Below are 22,556 nucleotides of genomic sequence, written 5' to 3' on the forward strand. Positions count from 1 at the left end.
CCGCCTCACAAGGAGCGCCTAAAACCGATAGGATTTCAACGACAGCTACCACTCGATTCGTCACCTCTTTTTTAGCTTGCACTGGAGCTTCAGGAGATAACTAACACAAAGCCTCTAGTTTGTTTTGGAACTCTAGGCTTTTTCTTTCTTCCCGCTTAGCTTGCTTCGGAGCTCTGTCGGAATTCCTAACCCCAGTCACTTAGCTTGCTTCGGAGCTCTGTGACTTATTCCTTCCCTCTCTGCTTGCTTCGGAGTCTTGGGGATTCCTAATCCACTCCACCTAGCTTGCTTGGGCTCTGTAGAGATCTTGCCAAAGTTCGTGCCTTGCGTCACCTTTCTCTGCCTTATATTAGAGAAGTTCCATTATTGTAGTATTTCTGTAAAGTACTGTTCATAGAGGACTTTATAATAAAAACCGGTAGTAGGAAACGATTCCAGACTGTAATTTGCTCTACCTACTCCTGCACAAGCAGAACTTTACAATATAGACACTAATCAATCTCCAACTCATCAACATTAAGTCCAATGTAGAACTGTCTCAGAGTTGTATCTCGAACTAGGCAGGAGAGGTGTTACGGGGTCTGTGACTCCCCTATTTTTCGCTACTATGGACTTCGTTATTGAGTATCAGATTATTTTTTCAAACCATTGTCACAAATTACTTCAATTATCATCAACAAAGCTGGTAGTTCAAATTCTTCCACAAATTCTGCTACTTCTAGAAATCCTGACTTTCACACTGACTGAGTAAACTTCTATCCCGTTTAAAAACATATGGAGTTAAATTACTGTTTTTGTTAATACATTTTACTTGAGCTAATTCATTTGAGAGTTTAAATTTCAAACACTATTTTTTGCATACCTAGGTACGTGGATACTTAAACTTATTACTCAAAAATTCTAAATTATGCTGGATTTTCATGTTACTATAAGTTAAAACTGACCTTTGCATGCAATGAGCTGCAGTTATAATCCAGTTTTCATTAAGAATAACGCCTCCACATCTGAAGAAGCCGTCTCTGTAAATGGATACGACCCACGGCCATGCTCCTGGGGAACTCCTCTTGCCTCCAACGATACGAGCTGTAAATGCCAGATCTCCCATCATTCCATTCTCTTGTAAGCGTGTCTGCTGATCGTCTTCTGACAGCACTCGTGTTCCACACTTGACCGGATCACAAGTCACGTGGGTCACTTGATTACCTGGACAGGAAGTAACTACTTCAGGTTGACCACCATGAACAGAAGGTCCAACTATGAAGTGGCCTGTGTAATCATTGGGTGCTGAAACGCTGGCAATTTGACTGAAACAAAGAAATTTACTTTAAATTCAGAATTTGATTAAGTCATCGATTTACTACACTAATATTTGAAGGGCCTAGTAGCATTAAGATTTAAAATTAATTTGAGTGGTTAAATTTTCTTACTAAATTCCCTGCTTTTGACTGGAATTTGTTCAGTATCCAGTAGCTCATGATGTTGACTTCATGAGTTTAGTAGTAGTTAGTAACGCTACGTGAAGTGAATGGAAAACATGCTATGTGTATTCATGTAACGATTGATTTTCGTGAATAGTATATATGCGTCAAATTCTGTTTAGTTTGGCAAAACAACCATAGAATGCTATGTACGCTCATGGCTCGAAACGAAACATTTGGGTCAATTTCACGATTGAAAGTTGAGAGAGGGATTGAATGGCGAGAATACTGCTTGTTAATTATGAGCGTCCGCATTTACTATGTTACACTCACTATCATCACAGGTATTCTGCCATTATTGGAAGGTTACTTATTGCTGCAACTGAGAAGCTTCCATGCTCCACGGTCTTCTGCTAAACTCTTCCTCTTCTCGTACGATTTCTCTGTTTTGATATTATCCATTAATTGTAGTCTCCTTCACCCCCTCCCTCCCTTTCTTGCCACCATACCCTCTAAAACGTACCTCATGATAGAGTTCCTTCTTAGCCAATGTCCCAACTGATTTCTCTTCCTCTTCTTAATATCTAATATTACTTTTGTGCAACATGGAGATATCAAGAAATGAAATAAAATATATGAACGAAGTTACAAGAATATATACATCTAATCAGTGCCGTGCCATGGAAAATCAGCGTTCAGGGCGAGAGTATATGACAGCGACCCCGTACATATGAGTGAGGTCGACAGACCAGCCGCGAAGCGCCACCACGGATGGCGCGAAGCGTCAGATAATTTTCAAGAATAACCCTGCTTTTCCTTGATTTTAGCACTTTTTATTTTTTCTTTCCATTTTATATATGTGCACATGCATTTTCCTACCATGAGTAATATTATAGGACCACTTCCTAAAGGAGGAAGAGGACTTAAGTACATACTAGTTTGTACTGATATGTTGACAAAACTACTTAAATTCGAAATAATCTTTCCTCTATTTTCTTTCCTTCTTTTCTTGTTTTCTCCGAATTTTGCGCCCCTTACTTCGGCGCCCGGGGCTGTTGCTCCGCTCCTCCCCGCGGCACGGCACTGCATCTAATTTACCAATTTTATAGTCTTACTGGCTTCTATTTGTAATTTGCTACCACAAGTTTTCTGCGCAAGTATTGCAGGGCTTACCCAGAAAAGCTCGATCCTTCGTGATGGCAAACGTTTCGAGCCCAGCGTTCAGTTCCTCTTGGACAAGACGGGTACCAAACTCCTTTCCAATTCTTGTGTAACACTCCTTGCATGTATGACACTTCAAAAATCTAGAAGAGAAATTTAATTTTATAATTTAACAAATTAATTCTATCGTACTACATTTTGTATTTTTCAATGTCTCAAAAAAATTTATTTCTTAGAACTTATAAATTATTTTCTCTCTAACTTTAAGATACTAGCTGACATGCCCGTTTTTCGCACGGTAAGAATTAGTTTCTGGAAAGAATTTGGACCCTTTTCTCCTCTTAAGATAAGCATTTCAATGAAAACGTAGTGATAAAAATCCGCAATGTCACCTCTTCACACCTCCATCCGTCACCCTTACCTCTATGGGGACTGAGAACTTGGACTTAACCGGCATCGGGATTATCACTATTCACCTCAGTGACCCCAAAAACTATGAACTGGACATTAATATTGGTCGTTTTCGATTATTCTTACATATCAACAACTTTCTACCCCCACCTCTGATCCTCATGACGATAGGGGATGAATTTGAACTTGAACGGTATTGAATGTCACTATTCATCTCAGTGATCCCGAAAACTATGCATTCAATACCAATATCGGCCGTTTTTAATTATTTTTACACGTCACCCCCTCGCACCCTCTGGGATTTCCTACCCCACAATATTTCCAGATTGTAAGTTATACGTATGGCATGTTTGAGAAATTGTCCACGAGCTCCAGAGTTATGTTGGAACATACACAGATAAATATATCCCCTTGCCACCTTTAAAACAAAAAACGCTGGGACATGTTTCTGTTTATTTTTGGTGAGTTTATGTTTCTAATTTGAGGGGTTGGTAACACACTAAATTCTTCGCATAAAAAAAAATTACGTGTTGCGTGGCTTTTGTCTGCCGTTCTATTTTGCTATCATGGTTTCTCCCCTTATGATTTTCTACTTGTCGTTATTACCCAAAAATCACGAATCCTGGAGTCGATTTTGAACCTAATTTGTAGAACTCCTTGGCGTTATCTGAATCCAGAATTGCGAACAAAAGCAATACAACCAACCAAAATAATAATAATAATAATAATAATAATAATAATAATAATAATAATAATAAGGAAAAAAAATTATAATTTATTCTAAAAAAAGGAATCTTCTTTTACCTGTCGAGAGTCGAAGAGGGAATTCGCAAGAAATGTACAATCCCTCTCATCTTTTCCGTTGGCACAATCTCGCACCCCATCACAGCGCTTAACTAATGGGACACAGGTTGGAATAATGTCCTTCTGAGTCCAATCATCACAGCTGAAGTCGTGCGCTTTACATCCTACAGAAAAAAAAGAAACCTCTTTATATTTCAGATTTTTATATTGAATCTCCAAAACTTTACATACAGGCAAGGAAAGACACAAACCTCATTTTATTGACGGTTAATAAAATTTTGATATACGTAATTGTTAAAAAATTCTGCTCTTATATTTATCCAAGGCTTTTGATTGGTAAATCTCAGTATATGATTAACCAAATTAAACTGTTATTCAAGGAGTTAACGCCTGACTTGTCTTATTTAGAAAGGCAGGATACACTTTGTAGAAACAGGCTTAACAAAATCGTACCTACAACTATCATCTGTGGAATCCACAAAGTTAAATGTCAGTACCCCCGACTTACTTCTTATCACTTACTTATTTTCAACCTTATTCATACACATTGTTCAGAGAATATAATATGAATTGAACAAGTCAGAAAATGAAATGAAATGAAATTTTGAGTTTTAAGTCCCACGGTTATGCCGGTTAGGCTAAAGGAGACGGTGATAATGAGTAATGAATGAAATGGTGGAATGAAGAAAGTGGGAGGAAACGGGAGAACCCCGAGAAAACCCACGCACACGGTGTTTGTCCACCACAAAGTTCACTTGGCGGGAGCAGGGTTTGAACCCGAGACCCCTAGCACCAGAGGTGAACGCTCTACAACTGAGCCACCGTGGCCCCCTTGAACAAGTCAGGAAACATTGTGTATATACAAGGTGTTTAAAAACAACAACAACAACATTTGGGGCGTGATTCCTAACACCAAGATAAGACAAAAAGTATGGACCAACCTGGGTGCACAAATGCTTCCTTTCGGAGTTATAGGTTGCCGAAAACATGAAAAAATGAACTTTAAAGGTCCATAGCTCCAATACTATGAGACCTACCGTAGTGGGGTCAAAACTTCACTTAGGAACTAGAATGTGCGCTATATATATATATATATATATATATATATATATATATATATATATATATATATATATATATTTTAAATATATATATATATAAAAGTTTCAAAATCCTAAAGTATTCACGCAACAATTTTTATAGAGGGAGTTTGGCTACGGGCATATAATTTGAAGTACTCACAAACTACCTCTATAAAAATGGTTGGGAAAGTATCGCAGGATTCTGAAACGGATTTTTGGATAGGGTACGTATTAGTTCCTAAGTGAAGTCTTGACCCGACTACGGTAGGTCCCATAGTTTTGGAGCTATGGGCACTTAAAGTTCATATTTTTATGTTTTCTGCTGCCTATAACTCCGAAAGGAAACATTTGTGCACCCAGGTTGGTCTATACTTTTCGCATCAGGAAGCACTCTGTATACATGTTCATAGATTTAAATCGTGCATACAATATTTGAATACTTAGCTTCAACAGAAACTCAAATTTTTGTTATTTTAACTCAAATATAATACACATTTTAGGAATATTTACTTACATTACCTAAAAGATCATCACATTGTAGTTTTTAATCTTATGAACTACACACTTTTCCTTTTATAATTTAATATTATTATTGATTAGAAACTGAGAGATATTATTCTACTGAGTAGAAGCACTGTTCAAGTAGATGACATTTGACTGCCCTATGAAAACTAGAAGTTTTATTTTTTGGAGAGGGAGAAAAGTCTGTTATAAACATTTGTTGTCATAAGAAATGTGCTATTATTGTATATATTTTTTTTTAGAGGCGAGTACTCTGTATGAAGATTCTATATGCTTGTCTTTTGTTTTTAAAATTAATATCTGAATTTAACCAAAAGCTGCTTGCACTTCTGTATAGCTTTTCTTACAAATTTTATGAGTTCACAAACAAAAACCGATGCTAATGAATTAGCGAATACATGTATATAACAAAGCGTTGTATGCCAATTTGCCAAACCAAAACTTTCAAATTTCTTCAACTTGTGTACGAGTTTCCAAATCTAGAATCTTAGAAAATAAAGAGCTTCCCACAAACGAAAATAAAACAAACTTAGTAAAATTTTTTTCATAATGGAATAATCATTTGAAATGAATTTCAATTTTAATTGTAAATAAATAGATTTTATAATAATTTTTATATATTTGCATATACATACCATGAAATAAACATAGCAGAAGTGACTAACTTCCATCTGTCATGCATTTTGGGAATCTTAAAAGGAATTTTACATTCATAGTACAATTTCGGTAACCAATCCTGTTGCATTCGACGCCTAGATAGTAATGATGGACGCAAAAGTTCAAGATTATTCTGCTGTTTGTGGCTGATCGAAACATATAACCAAATATAATTTGAAGGACGTCAAAGTTAGAGAAATCGTCATCAGTAGAAAGAAATGAGTGATTCGTATTACGTTAGAACAAAACACCTAACGTTAAATTTGGACAAAGGAAATCTCGACAAGAATTGGGATTTAATTATAAATGACTTCATTCAAAAATGTAGTCCCTTGTGATTTCAAATTGCATAGACATCGAAACAAATCTGTTCATAAGAAGATTTACTTAAGTTGATACAGGGTTAAAGAAGAAAGCAAGTGATTTGGATTGAAGTGACTTTCACATTGCATAAAACGCGTGTTAAGACAACACTGTAGAATGCGTTTATATTCGTACTTCTAGTTATAATTTAATGTGTGTGGTGATCACAAATTTTAATAACTTATTGCTGATGTTAGTGTTTTGTGTGGAAAAAGATCTCAGTTTAAACTGTAAAATATTTGTAAAACCAAAGATCTTCAATAGTATCTATCCAAGGCAACAGGATGGTTTGCTGAAATTATGTTATGAATATAAAAATCCTTTATGATTTACAGAACACAAGTGAGTGCAAGTTAATCTTAAAATGTGCCACATGGTAACTGTTAAAATACAGGAGAAATGTTTAAGAAGTAATTTCTTCTCAAGTCGATTAGTTTAACTAAGCTTTCTTCTCTTCCTTAATCTGAACCAGACTTTCCATTTCCATGTACTTTTTCTTCCTTACATCCTGTATCACTGTTTGACAAAGCTTTCCACTCTTTCCTATTCTGAACCAGACTTTTCATTTGCCTGTACTTTCTCTTCTCTACTCTTGTATTATTTGGCCCATACATAAAATAATATTTGGTTGAATTTACGAAATAAAAATATCAACCACAATTCTTGGTACTATCTATAATCTAATTTTTCCATTTTAAACATGTAAAATCATTTTGGAGGAAACAGTTTTCATTCTTCAGAGAGAAAAAAAAAAATGCGTTAAGGACAATTAATGCTCTAAATAACGTTTCTCAAAGTGTGTTCCGCGGAGCCCAGGGGTTCTTCAAAGAGTTCCTAGGGGTTCCATATAAACCGACCTCGAGGAAGCGAATAAAAAATTCACAAATCCTTACCTCATCTAAAAGTTGGTTTGAATTTTGGATCCTTCGGAATTTGTTTTTGGAAGTTGGAACCGGAATAATTCATTATATATATATATATATATATATATATATATATATATATATATATATATATATATATATATTTACACTGGTATGAATTTTTGAAAAAATCGAAAATCACAAAAGCTTATTTCCGACACTTCTTTCGAACCGTAACGAAAAAGGTTTCGATTTTTTTTTTAATCTTCTTCCCCTTTTCCGAGTGGGAAATTTCAACCTTTTGGACTTTTTTCGATGTACAAACCAATATCAAGAAAGCGAATATAAAAACGGAAGTCTATCTCATCTAGAAGTGGGTTAGAATTTAGATGAATCACTTAGTATTATGGGCAAAAAAATTGGCATTACTATTTTAAATTGTCGAATAATTTAATACTATTTTCGTGGGTTCCGCCTTTTTAGTTTGAATATGAAAGGGTTTCACGAATGAAAAAGTTCGAGAAACGCTGCTCTAGATCAAAGCTTCACGAATATTAATTTTTACCTTTTGTTCAGTTCCTTCTCGGACGGAAATTTACGTACAATGACACAAGAACCATTTTCAACCGGACATTTCTGTAGCGTCTGAGTAGCAGGATAGATAAATAGTAAGAGGCGGAAAGTATGAGACGAAACGGAAGAAAGATGAAGAGAAGTGTTGATAGTGTACAAGAAAGCATGGATGTATACCTGCAAAATCATTTGTGTTTTCAATCAGCTGTTCCCTTAACATGTGCTCAATCTACACCACATGAACGATTTGCTCCTTATGACTCTTCATATGGGTTCATAAGAAAGGAAGGAGAAAATTGGGACATCACACAGAGATTCGGATAAGAAATGGCTACTCTTAAGGATGTTTTATGCCTTACCACTAATATTCTAAAGCACATGTGTAAATTTTTAAATAAAAGGAACCACCTTCATTACTAACCAAAACAGCCTAATTCATCCTCCCCATTAGGACAATCAAAGTATCCATCGCAGAGCTTTCCTTTGTCCACCCGATGCCTGCAGCTGCAATGGAGTTCGTCGCTAACGTCTGGACAGTCAACATCACCATTGCACCAATGATGCCGCCTCAAACACCAAGAACCGTCTGCACAAGCTTTCTCACCAATACGACAACGTAAGCCTAAAAAGAAAAAAAGGAAAGTAAACATCGTTCATCTACAAGATATGTCAGTGGTTAATACTGTTTCTCTTCATACGCGAGCTTAAATGAATTTAACATAACTTAAAACACTCCTATTTAATCTTTCGATATACTCACGGACCGGTCGAAGACTAGAACAAAAGTTAGGTATCATGAAAACAGAAAGCACCACACTCCATTTAGATGTTTAATTTAAGATTATTATTGAAATAATCAATGCAAAAATTACCGACCAGAAGTAATCAATGCAAAAATTACCGACTAAGTCATAACCACAATAAGCTGTCAGAAATTTCAGAATCAGACAACTATCGTATTTAGTACACTTTCCCTGAAAAGTCTCTTTTATGACTCAATGCGACATTTAATGCTGTTTATTTACCAAATTCACCTCTACAGATCCAATGTTAAAACTCCAAGACATATAGTATGGTGGCTTCTGTATTTTGTCTTACTTGCATAGACAACAGAATAAGTTATTTCACATAAAAACTTAATTTAAAAAAAGTTTTAACAATTTCAAAGCTTTTCTGCTCAAATCGAGATATTATACACTTAAAGATAACCGGAACTAATTTACTGACTTCCTTTTAAAACTAGAGTTGAGAGTTATACTAGAACATTTCATGTATGATACGGTACCATGTTATAGGCTAAAACTGACCAACTACGTAGCGCGGAATGGTAAAATAATGTCACGGACCGGCGTCAGTTCGCGGATCTGTGGTTTATTTAGACATACAAATAAACAGAATTTTCTACTAAATTTGAACTTCCACCAATATAACACTAGAATCACCGATCATTCATGAAGGATATACAATTTGAAGTTAACAGAAACTCAAAATTCGGTACACCACATAGGAATAAAATTATATTACATTTCCAAACAAATGCCACATCTGTAGTTTCGAAACTAGCTTAAATTATTTTACATATTCACCTGTTCTATACCATGTAAGAATACCTTCAATTAGAACTTTCTGTATAAGACAGACTGAAAATTACTTTGTATAACAAACAAATATACTGTGAACAGAAATTAATGTTTAAAATTTCACATGCTACCATTTTAGTATTGTTATGCTGTACCATCATTTGAATGTGTAGTGTCCGTAAAGAGTTGCTTATAAATATTTGTGCCTTTTGTCGAAGTCAAAGTTATGAGTAGGGAATTTTTATTTTCAAAATACTTTCTGACATACACTTAATAATAATAATAATAATAATAATAATAATAATAATAATAATAATAATAATAATAATAATAATAATAATAATAATAAAAGAAAGGACTTGGAAACAAAATCTCGAATTGTTACATAATCCGGATTCCCAGATCAGAAAAGTACTTCTGCTATCACATAGAGGCCACGTTATGAATTCAGTTTTGAAGGGATTTCATTCAAGATATGTCTTGATCAAGTAAGGTTAACTTTCCTGGGTTTTATATAATGAAATTAACAAATTATTACACGAGTTTCGAAAAACATCCTCTTCTACCCAGAAATAAATCAATGAGTTGAGTTTGAGTTTAACGTCCCGTTCAGCAGCGAGGCTATATGAGACGTGGACCTACTGATTAATGAGGAATCCGAACCACACGAGCTCCCGCCGGGAATCGAACCTGGGTCTCCTACGCCAAAGGCGCGTACGCTAAAGAAATAAATCAAGTTTTGACAGTTACATAAGTATCTACATAAAAAGTTAATTTATAGTACTCAGCCTCCCCCCCCCCCCCTGTAAATCAAGCTAATCTAAATTAGTTCAATGTATTAAAACTTTCGATGTTACAGTTGAAAGTAAATTTTCAAGGTTGTCCTAAAACAACTGTCAGTGGCGTTCCTATTTCTGAACAACGTCACGATGCGATCCGACCATAATGGATACCTTTAGTTCAATTCGTTGTGTAACCATAACAATGTGCCAAAATGTTTGCTCTCACTAACCTACATTCAGCAACCGTGCGAAGAAGCGTTGATTTTTACGCTTCAGGGTTTCGAGTTGTGCGTATAGCTATAGAAACGAAGCAACATTGTGCAATTCGATATTGTGTTCGACATGGTTTATCGGCATCCTGGACTGGAATGTTTATCTCAGTATTCGTCGCTGACAGGCAGCCACGTTCTGAGATTAATGTGGCTGACTCACGAGCTTCGACAAATGCTTTATGCCAACGAAACATACTTCCTTATGTCTTTCATCCTCTCGACAGTTGCCAAGGCCGATAAACCGTGTTGAACAGGATATCGAATCGCACAACGTTATTCCATTTTCATATGCATACTCATAAATCTTAAAACCTGGAATGTAAATATCAACATACTTCTTTGCACGACCGCTAAAGGTAAATTAGTTAATACAACGTCCGGCGCGTTGTTATGGTTACACAATGAGTTGAATTGCATGTCTACATCGCTGTTGGGTCGCCTTGAAGAGTCGTTCCGAAATACGAATGCCAGTTGTTTCGGTACAACCTTTATCTTCGTTCAATAAACTCAATATTATTACCGATTGTAAAGGGTTTCAAAATACGAGGATAAGTCAAAAAATATCCGCAATTTTCACATAACTCTTCTTACATTGTCCATATTGACCTCTTTCATCGTTTATTTTATTCTTATGCTGTTGTGCCATGCAATGAAAGTTTGATCCTAATTTCTCCATTTGTCTTCCTTTTGTTGCTGATGGATCGTGGCCGCTCCATTAGAAGTTTGCACCGAAGAGAAGTAACGGGTAGTGATCAGGTTTTTATGGTCGGAAAGTGTATCAGGAACCATGAATAATTTCCAGACTATGTGTCACTTCATTAACAGTCACTCGTCTGTCTAAGAGAACCTTGTCACGTGCACGCTCAATGTTATCATTTGTGGCCGAAAATGGTCGACTGGCTATTTTCTCGTGCGTAACACTTGTGCGACCATTTTTGAATTTTTTTAGTCCATTCGTAGACACTCTGTTGGGACAAGACATTGTTCCTGTATTGTGCCGAAAGTCTTTGATGGGTTGCGGCCTCTGATACATCTTCCCACCACTGCTCGTTGTTCCTCTTTGGTGCAAACTTCTAATGAAGCGGCCATGATCTATCTACAACAAAAGGAAGACAAATGGATGAATTAGGATCAGACTTCTATAGCATGACCACAACAGCATAACAATAAAATAAACGAGGACAGAAGTCAGTACGAACAATGTAAAAAGAGTTGTCAAAATTGCGAACAATTTTTTATTTACCTTCGTATGTTTGCGAAGGCTTAAGTCTCTCTCAAAAGTTCTCGCAACGTCACTGCTATCAATATTGTATTTCACTTAAAAAACTTTAAAAATAGACAAAACCTTAGTAGCACTTCAACCAAGCAGAGACAGGGAGAAAACTACACAGGATATGAAGACCGCGACAAAAATATTTAACAAGAATATAAACGAAAGACAAGAGAAACACAATGATAAAGATAACTTATATGTAGATACAAAATGTCGGAAAGTTGCTACCAGTTTACTTTGTTTAAAATGGCACTCTGGATATCCAAATATGTTCTCTAAGTCAATCCTTAGACTATGCAGGTGTAATTTGGTATACAACTCGTACATTCATGAGAATCAGAATTATAGTTCGTATATAGTAACTTTTCGTGATGTGAAGGCTTGTTTACGAAGGACTAGCTCGGGAGAGTAATGCTTCCGGAAGTAGGAACGAGAAACACAGTTCTGATTGGTTGGCGTTATCCACTTCTTGCCACGTTGCATTAAAATAGCAGAAATCAAACAGTTCCTGCTGTCGGCCTTCGTGGCTGAGTGGGCTAGCGCTATATGCTCGTAATGAAAGTCTTGGCGCGAGTTCAAACCCGGCCCGAGGAAAGTTTTTTTTTTACATTTTTTTACATTTTTATAACACTTATTAAATTAAAATAATATGAAAATAATACTTAAAAAAGTGATTTATTTATTTTTGTGCAGATAAGTAGTTGTAGTACTTATGCCCTTGTACTCCATGATATAGGGCTCATTTTGTTTCCCTTGTACTTCATGATACAAATTTTGTGACCAACTTAAAACAACTGGCTAGGATAGCGCGTAAAACAGCTGGCTAGAGTAGCGCGCGGAAAAACGTACTTCCGGGAGTATTACTCTCCCGAGCGGGTCGTATTTACGAGGTAGAAAAAAAAAATATTATTAAAGGCTATTGATTAGAAAGAGAAATGCAGTAATAACCATGGGACACAAAAACTCACCTTCAGCTTGCCGTCCTTCGGGCTTCATAGTCTCGTTCCTATTCTTGGTTCCTTCGATCTTTTCCTTCAATGGTTTATCCTTCGTTGTCTGCTCATGAGGTGCCTTCTCAGAATGAGTTTCTGCTGGAGACTGTTGTTCTGTTGCTTTACCTGATACGTGGACTTGTGAAGGGTGAATAGTTATATGTTTCTGTCCAGGTTCAACTTGAAACGGCCCTGACGAAGGGAAGAAGAAACACTGAGGCACAAGGGACTGATCCTTCTCATTGCTGTGATGGGAGTCTGCTCGTTCATCAGCTCCCACGCGTTTCTGCGTTGTGTGATGTTGGCCAGAGGATAACTGCGAGATGAGCTCAAGCAACTGGGGGAATGTTTGATGTGCTGAAACTGCTTCAGCAGGAACAGGAGGAACAGGAGACAGGAAGCAGATCGGGTACACAACCCAAGGTGATGGTAAATCTCCGTGTGACGTGGTGCCATGGCTAACTACTTGTTGAACAACCTGTACAGGTTTAGACACAGTAGCATGAGCTTGATAGGTATTTTGCCCACCGTGTGCACCTGACTGGACGTAAGAACCACTCTGTACAACATACGGTTTACTTCCAGACTGATGTGACGTTCCAGCTAAAGGTGCTGGTATTACGACTGGTTGTTGTACTGAGTGTGTCACTGTTCCGTAACTAGTTCCAGATGTTTGAGCACTTCCTGTTACAGTCACATATGGCTTCTGCGCACTTTGTCCATACGAAGTAACGGAACTTGTAGCTGGATGAGACACTACTTGGTAAGTAGTTCCGGTTGAGGTAGCAGGATGTGTCTGGTAGCCATGTTTACTCACACTTCCAGTATAGGTAACAACAGGTACAGTGTACGGTTTTTGTTGAGCACTTCCACTTGTATATACTTTTTGATAGGTTCCATCCGCATTTTGAATATATGTAACAGGCGTATGCTGTAAATTATATGTATGAGATGTGGAACTTTGGTGAGTGCTAACTTGCCCGTGTGGAATTTCATTATACGAAGAAGATACTACACTAGGATGAACAGTTGCAGGCGCAATGTTGTACGATTGATAAGAAGAATGAGTTGAATACGAAGGCTGCTGTTTATTTACCGAGTAAGAATATTTATCCAACAAGTTATACATCCTTCCTTCGGCTGTGGAATTTACAACAACAGAATCTGGTGGGAGTTCTCCACTGGAATCTGGTCGTGAAGGCCCGACGGTTCCTCCGGTCTTCGGAAGGAGGCTGGTTTCTTCAGTGTGTGATGGTGGCGCATGCTGCGTAGACGTATCAGGTTGTTGATGCAAAGTAGAAGAAGTAACTTGATTGCCCTTCGTAGTTGATTCAATAGGTTTGGTTGGCTTCAAAACCGACTGTGTCTGCGGGGTTGATGTATCTTGAGCATTTCTAGGGTCAGTAGAAGGAATGTGTAAGGTTTCTGTTGTTGTCGATGATGGTTTATCCTCTGAATGAGTAGCCACTGACTTATTTCCAGATTTAGATAGACTCTCGTTTGGAATATGGACATTCTCTTGTTTTGTTGGATCATGTGTAGCTCTATCTTCTACCTGCTCCGAAACACGTGACAATTTGTCTGTTTCAGAATTTCTACCGGTTGCAATAGTTTTCAATATTCCTGTCACATTTGAACTCGCCGAATTCGAAGTTGGAATCCGCATTATGTTACTCTCATGTTGAACATCTTTCTTTGTTCCTATTGGCTGCTTTAACTCTTTAAAATCCATAGTTGAAGTACTAAGAGGATGTTCAGTAGTGACCGAAGCACGAGCTTCTGATTTATCTGTCTTTTTATCTTCGATCGTTGGTTCCTTTGTCACTAGCGTCTTAGTTACGATGTCAGAGCCTCCGAATTTTGAAGTGAGGGTCCGCTTCAGATCATCTAGACTTTGCTCGATACGCTGCATTCGTTGCTGAAGGTTACAAGCAATATCCACACAATTAAGATTTCCTTTCTCATCTTCCTCACAAGCTCTGCAAACCCTCTGACCTCTAGAATTGATATTGTAAATACCAAGAACTTTTTCGAAAGCAGATAATTTTTCGTCCGAATCAGAACTTGTATGCCTTTGTTCCCTCAACTTTTCTTCAAATGAATAAAGGGCTTTTTCAAATGTAGCAATAGCTTTGAGAGGATCAAACTTCTGTGTACGCCTCTGTGTTCGTATAGTATCGTCGTCTTCATCGATTCCAACGGTTCTTTCAAATTCTCTCAGCGCCTCGAGAGAAGGAATTCGGGGAATTTCCCTCTTCCCGCGCACAAGGGAAAGCGGAACTTTATTTAAATCAATTGAAGGATGAGGAGGCGGCGATGACGTACTGCCCGTTGTTGGAGCCGGTTCCGCTCGCGACGCTGTTGAACTTTCCAAATCATTGTTTGTTGTTGATGTAGTGCTGGTCTCCTCGTTCCAACGATATACAGTGTCCCCTGAAAAGATGATAAACTTCAATCCTCAATAAAAATCCACAAATTTGCTACATTTATTAAGAAAAACGTAATACATAACCAATAAAGAAAGAAAAAGTAAAGAGGAACACGCATCTCTTTTCCTAAGTTCTCAACTAACATCCACAGACAACGTTTTGATAATAACAAAGTACAAGAAGATTTGTTTTCTAGTGAACATGTATTGAAAATGCTCTACTCATATTACAAGAACTTTTTCTCAACATGATTTCCCAAATACGCCGCCGAATTAGTAACTTGAAATATTTTAGTAAATGATATAAATGTCAAAAGTAAATACTATAATTACTTTACATGAAACGTAAATATTGTGAAAATATACTAGGTATATTGCCACATCACGAAAATTTAAATGATTTTAGTATATCTCAATTATTTTCTAAAACATCCTTTAAGTCATATATAAAAACAGCCTGGCCTCGACTTCTTGTTTACAGACCGTATTCATAGGTAGGAAAATTTTAATTTTCTCAAAAATAATATTAAAAAATTCAGTTTTACGTTCCGTGATTATGCCCTGTAGGCTTAAAGAAGACTGTGGTGATGAGAATGAGTGAAATAGTGGAACAAAATGCTGGGGAAAACTGGTAAACCCCGACAAAACTCACGCACACGTTGATTAACTTTATAAGAATTCCGAGGATGGACCACTAGACGGTGGCTGATCCAGGGGGAAATCGGGATGTAACCTCTAAACTATCTGATGCAATGCCACAGATTACATGACATTATAGGAATAGTTATGGTACTTGTTCTCGGAATTACTTTATTTTAAGCAATGTTACAAACTTTATTAATGTTGATCATATTTCGGAACGGTTTGAGATATCAATGCTGTAGACGGCATTATGATTATTTTTCGTTTATTAGAAATCACATAAAGTTCTTGGATTTGATTGCACTTTTGAGTTTGACGTCCCACGATCACAAAATCACATGGATGATTGGAAAATCTTATGTGTAGTATTGAGGACAAACTATTTTTTTTTTTAATCCTACAAATTGACGCTGTGAGACAACCACACAACCTATCAAGGTAAAACCAATAGTGGAGTATGCTATCATTAAGGGCTTCGATGTGACTCCTGGGGGCGCGGTGGCTCAGTGGTAGAGCATTCACCGACGGTGCTTGGGGTCCCTGCTTCGATCCCAGCTCGCACCGTGTGGTCTTTGTGGTGGACAAACACCGTGCTCGTGGGTTTTTCTCGGCATTCTTCTGTTTCCTCTCACTTTCTTCATTCCACCATTTAATTCATCACTCATCATCACAATCTCCTTTAGCCTAACCGGCATAACCGTGGGACGTAAAACTGAAAGAATTCATTTCATTTGTTCAATGTGACTCCAATAAGACTACACTGGATGGTTAGTAAGGTATGGCCCAAAATTACGATTAACTTTTAATTTTTCTTTAATTGTAATAATCTCCAAAGCAATTCATTTATTAATCGATAGATTGTGTCGAGCTGGATAATATGACATGGTTAAGCTTAAATTCTCATCTGTAGTTTTCGAGAAAATCGAAAGAGAAAAATTTTTATGTTTGTAAAAAAGTATGACATTCGTTGCCAATACTGACATTAGCAATTAGCTTTTATTCTACTGGAGTAGTTTGTATGTATTGCTTTTTATTTTCTTCTAACGGTACATGCATACTCCTAATAGTTATACACAATCAGACAGTTAAGTAATGAGACTGATTTTATTGTGACGAAACCGTGCAATCCCTAAATCAATATGTGCGTTCGAAAGAGTATTTCCTCCTCTACAATCTGGCAACACCGCATTATCGCACACGATGCATGACGGGAAATACAACGCCATTGCCGCAGTCACTGAAAGGCCCTTGTGTGACGCTAGCAGCATGAAACCGAAAGGAAATATCAAATTCTGTATTAAACTAGATAAATGTGCCACAGAGATTGTTGATTTGATGCAGAGAGTGTATGGGGATGTGGGAATACGAAGCAACTTCGACTTCAGAAGTCAAAAGCGAAGACAATTCTCCTGTGTTTCTACGACAGTAAGGGTATCATTTATCATGAATTTGTACCGGAAGGTCACACAGTATTGCCCAGTTTTATTTAAGTATTTTGGAGCGTTTCATGAAGAGAATTCGTCGTGTTCGGCCTGACTATCCAGCCCCAGGTAGCAGATTTCTTATCCATCACAAGACAACCGATCATCGGGCAGTACTTGTTCAGAAATATTTGGCCCCAAAACAAGTGTGTGTGTTGCAGCACCCCTCTATGTCAGATATATCCGTCTACGACTATTTTCTGTTTCCTAAACTAAAGCTACTATTAAAAGGACGACTTTTTGACAATGTTGAAGACATGCAAGGAGCTGTGACAACGGCATATCGGTACATATTCCAAACTGAGCTACACAGGTTGTTCTACTTCTTGTGTGACAGTGCCATTCGTTGTATTGAAGCAGGAGGGATGTTCTTTGTATAATAAACAGATATTATTACATTATCTTTGTTTGTTTGGTAACAATAAAATCAGTCTCATCACTTAATTGTCAGACGGTGTACTCCTAACAGTTACGCTCACACTACTTATGTACACTCATGTCCAAAATTATTTTCGCATATCTATAACTGTCTTCTTGTAAGAATATTTGATAATGATTTTGCAGGATACTTTTAATACTGATACTATGTGTATAAGCGGGAAATGTATATCTGTGGTAATTTTCATAGGAAAAGAATTATAAATACGAAAATTAGAATGAGTAAAACAAAATGTTGCTAAATTGACAAGAAAGTTATTTTCGTTATATTGTTCTTATTTACTGCTCTTTTGACATGAAATTTGCCATATACATGTCTTTGCCGATTATACACATACTAACATTATAAGAAATACCCGTCGAATCCGTTATCAAATTATATTCCTAGAACAACATTTATAGACGTAAGACAATTTTGGACATGAGTGTACATAGGGTAAAAAATCTTCATCTTTTTTTTTTTTTACTCTTTAGCCACCTTAACTCATTAATATAACTTAGAAAAACTAAGCATCTTATAGATTGAAGTTAGGCAGAAAAAACATAAGATGGAATAAGGGAGTATTCAAGTAACTTTGCAGTAACAGCTAGACTAAGTTCACAAAAATTTCATTTTTTACTTACAGTTACTTACAGTTTTTTTACTTACTTATTTAGAGTTACAAAAATTTCATATTAAACAGGCCAAGCATTTGCCCAATCAATTTACGAACCATCTGCCAGTTAAAAGAAAATACAAAGACCCTCAATATCATTATTTAACATTAAAAAAATAATAAATATTTTGTATTACCAGGATTGGAAGCAATCGCAGCCACTAGCCCTCCAAGAATGGCGATTCCGCCAATAAACATTACAAGTAGAAGAATGGAACGACGATGCATTTGACACCATGTCTTAGTTTGACGGCAGCAGCCGACTATTTCACACGAGGCTTCATAACTTCGCCTACTTTCTGCAAATAGAAAACATATAAAATGAGGAGAAAGAATTCTTTCATATTAATAAAATGTCAGTTTGCATTTTTACCACATTGTAATCATTTATTATTGGAATTCTCGTAACCAATTAAAATGTTATTCTAATTGAGAGCAATCTTCACACAACTCCAAGCATACTTCTCACGTTAAATTCTTCTAACACTGGCGTCTCTGGCATGTAAAATGGGGGGGGGGGCATCAAATAAATTAATTTAAATGGTACTTCCTAGTCCAACCTGTTTATTATCTTCGATTCCATTTTTACCTTCCTGCTTACCTTCACGGATATCCTAAGGTATATTAAGAATTCTGTTATAATCGTTTCACAGCCTGAATATTATATTCCAAATAAAATTATTATATGTTATTCTATCGTTAGTAAATAATTAAATTAGAATAAAATATTGAATATTTTGTACTTCAAAATATTAGGGGGAATGTGTCCCCCTCATCCCCCTCCAGAGACGCCCGTGGTAAGTAATATGCCTGGATACATAGGATTGCAAAAAAGGTTTTATATGGATAGGCATGCTTCGTTTGCTACAATGCTATCTGCAAAATTGGTATTAAACTTTTGAGTATATATACATATTTTTTAACACATGAATCCACCCATTAATTTTAGATATAGTCTGGGTATTATATTATAATATCCGGAAATATATGATACACACTCGTAACTGAAGTTTCCAAAAAAATACAGATGAAACCCTGAAGATTTATTTTATTTATTTATTTATTTAAAATCCAATCGATTGTCACGAAAACTATACACATGAAGGGAAAGAACATTTTAAATAGACTAGTAATATTATCCTCAACAAGAAAACTTAGCTAATAACGGTTAACAATATTAATTTCTCTAATACAACCTACTAAATTTTCTAAATACGGTCATCTTATAGAATGTCTTAAAATTTCAGTTGTAGAGTAAAATATTTTCGAAAAAAAAAAAAAAAAGATTTTTCCTAAATTTACTTTAGTTTTCATATATGTTAGGTCTCCGAATATATATAGTAGTAGAAGCAAAAAAGAAGATGGAAGAAAGGATAAAGCAACACAAGGTTAATGTAAGATTGGAAAGGAACAATAACCAATATGTAAACAGAAAGAGACAAACCACAGTATAGTGTGGGAAGGAGCAGAGGTCATAGAAGTAGGGAAGAGAACTTTGATGAGAAAATGGAAAAATTCAGGGATTTCATGAAGATAAGAAACAAGCTGATGAATTAGAATGGAGGATTTGCGATAAATAAAGGGGAAGGATTTTACTTATAGAAGAAGAAAGGAAAAGGAAGAAAAAAGAGAATAAATGAATACTGGAACATAGATGAGGAGAAAAATGAAATGAAATCTTTGAGTTTTACGTCCCACGGTTATGCCGGTTAGGCTAAAGGAGACGGTGATGATGTGTGATGAATGAAATGGTGGAATGAAGAAAGTGGGAGGAAACGGGAGAACCCCAAGAAAACCCACGCACACGGTGTTTGTCCACTACAAAGTTCACTTGGCATAGATGAGGAGAATTAAAGAACAAAATGTATCCAGTAAAAAGGTTATTTTAATTGAACAAGTATGCAACTGAACAAGTGAATGGAAAAACACAAGTGTTACTTTTTAATGAAGAGGCGGAGCCTAATTAAAAGTTGATCTCCAGAAAATATGTAAAAGATGACCAACTCCTAAGTAACCTGAGAAGTGGAAGTCTGTTGAAGACACAGTGTGTTGAAACTGTTACATGATTGTGTTTTTTTCATTTTTTTGCTCAGTATGTTGATGTTGATGTTATTTTCTGTTGATGTTTCTAAACGTGAAAGAACTACCTCTCGTGCTCATACAAATTCAAAGAAGTCAGTTGTTTTTAATGTATTAGCATTATGTTCTATTCCTCTCTCTACTAAGAGTGAGCGCAATCCTCCAGAACAGAACTATTTCAACAGAACATATTCTTCTGGTTACTTCTTCCATTTATACTCGCATTCCTAGACATAAATAACACATTCTTCCACTATTTTATTGTTCCTTTAAACAAGTCACGTAATAACCCTTAACTTTGGTTCAATCAAGCTCTAGAATTCATGTAATGATTTTTTTTTTTTTTTTTTTTTTTTTACCTTTTCTACTTGTGTTTAAGAAGCAAAAAGGGTAAGGCGTGAGTGCAAGTCGATCTGCAGATTCCAAGATCTTCAAAGTGCCTTGCTATCCAATATTCCTCAAGGGACGACAGTTAGACGAGGAAAATTGATTTGATCCGAGAGAGAGGGAAACACACATTACTCTGGCCTTGTTGGTTCGATCCCTATCCAAGCTAAGTCAGAATTTACACAGCTGACTCAATCTTAGAATTTTACTCGTATTTTCGTCAATAAATGATTAATAACTTTTCATACACAGTTCATAAAGCATTAAAGGAACGACACGAATTACAAATCGTCGTAGTCACAAGAAGTGCTTTATTCAAGATGTCACTTCACCTTCCTACTTAGAACGGCGAAACAAAATTCGTATTGCTACCAGCTAACAAATATGTATATTCCATTTCTTGTTATAAAATGACAGTTCTATTTGTAAATCCATAAACGTCATAATATTATTACGTTCATGTGTAAACCTATGAAGCATCTGACATACATCTCTTCCTATTAAACAAAAAAAGCTTCATGGCTATTTGACTTTCTTTCCTTCTTTCGCCGTTCCAAAATAAAGAGACCGTTTCTGACTAAAACTGAACTTGTGACTTTAATATATATAGTATAGATCAGCGTTTCCCAACCTTTTTCAACTTGCGGCACACTACAGGTGCAACTTGAATTCTCGCGGCACACCCATATTATATATAAATTACTATTATTATTTGTAAATATAAAATGCCGTGGTATTTTAATGTGATTACTGATCTCCTTCTTACAGAGAAGAAAGCTCGATCACTGATTTTCCCCCGTGGTAAATCATTATGCTTATTTTTCATTCTAATTTTAAAATAGAAAACAATTGCAATGAAATATAGGACTCGGGTTTTTAAAAATCCACTTTCTCTTTCGAAAACTGTATCTAACCTTTAACTAAAAGGGAAGGTCACTAAATAACGAACAAATAAACAAATATCCTATACTTTAAAAACACAAATGTAGGTAATTTGTATGCATGTTTACTTTGTTGAATTTATTGAATGATGTGTTAAAATTTCAAGTTACGAAATAGTCTGCAACAATAAAGAAGCAATAATGGTCATGACAATGATAAATTCGTTTTCAACATTAAAAATGTACAGAAAAGTAACACAGTATGAAACTTAAAATTGTAAATTTATAGTAGAGGTTCATAGTAATGTGAAATACAAATATATATTTTCCCCTATGTCTTGCAATTTGGTTCCTATAGAATTAATAATTTGTTTCGATTTCCTCGCGGCACACCGGTTGGGAAACGCTGGTATAGATCGTTGCCGACAACACTACACTGGACATTGTTTATAAAAAGATCGATAAACACTATTCACTAGTTCACTGTTCACAGTTTGGACTGCAAGAAATAAAAATATTTCTTCTCGCTAATATGCCTGTCAAAGTGAAATTACGTATTTCTACATGATTTGCTTTTTCCGTATGACTAAATAAGTAAAAACACCTTTTTTTGTGGTAAAGGAAACAAAACTATTTAATTTCAGCAGGAATCGATCTGAGGACCCCACCATCTCCAGTCCATATTATCAGTTACATCACGAAAACGCTGCTTACAATGGTAATGATACATTAAATGATTTGTTTGAGAGTGCCAAAACACTTTACATCGAATCTTGTTTCGTTTTTATTACGTTCGCTCTTTGTGTTTTTC

At 36.1% G+C, this 22,556-nt stretch overlaps 1 protein-coding gene across 1 annotated transcript in view; it reads right to left on the minus strand.

The window, feature by feature from the left end:
- The window catches only part of ndl (serine protease nudel), a 123,796-nt gene that overhangs the window by 83,056 nt on the left and 18,184 nt on the right, over positions 1-22,556 (minus strand). Inside the window, exons 3-8 of the mRNA XM_081729538.1 lie at positions 18,536-18,697; positions 12,730-15,186; positions 8,276-8,476; positions 3,795-3,958; positions 2,592-2,722; positions 945-1,304 (exon numbers count right to left, since the gene is read on the minus strand). Coding sequence (XP_081585664.1) covers positions 945-1,304; positions 2,592-2,722; positions 3,795-3,958; positions 8,276-8,476; positions 12,730-15,186; positions 18,536-18,697 — 3,475 coding nt within the window. The remainder of the gene's footprint in view (positions 1-944; positions 1,305-2,591; positions 2,723-3,794; positions 3,959-8,275; positions 8,477-12,729; positions 15,187-18,535; positions 18,698-22,556) is intronic.

The sequence above is a fragment of the Thermobia domestica genome, chromosome 10 (genome assembly GCF_964235325.1).
Source record: "Thermobia domestica chromosome 10, izTheDome1.hap1.1, whole genome shotgun sequence".
NCBI classification, from domain to species: domain Eukaryota; kingdom Metazoa; phylum Arthropoda; class Insecta; order Zygentoma; family Lepismatidae; genus Thermobia; species Thermobia domestica.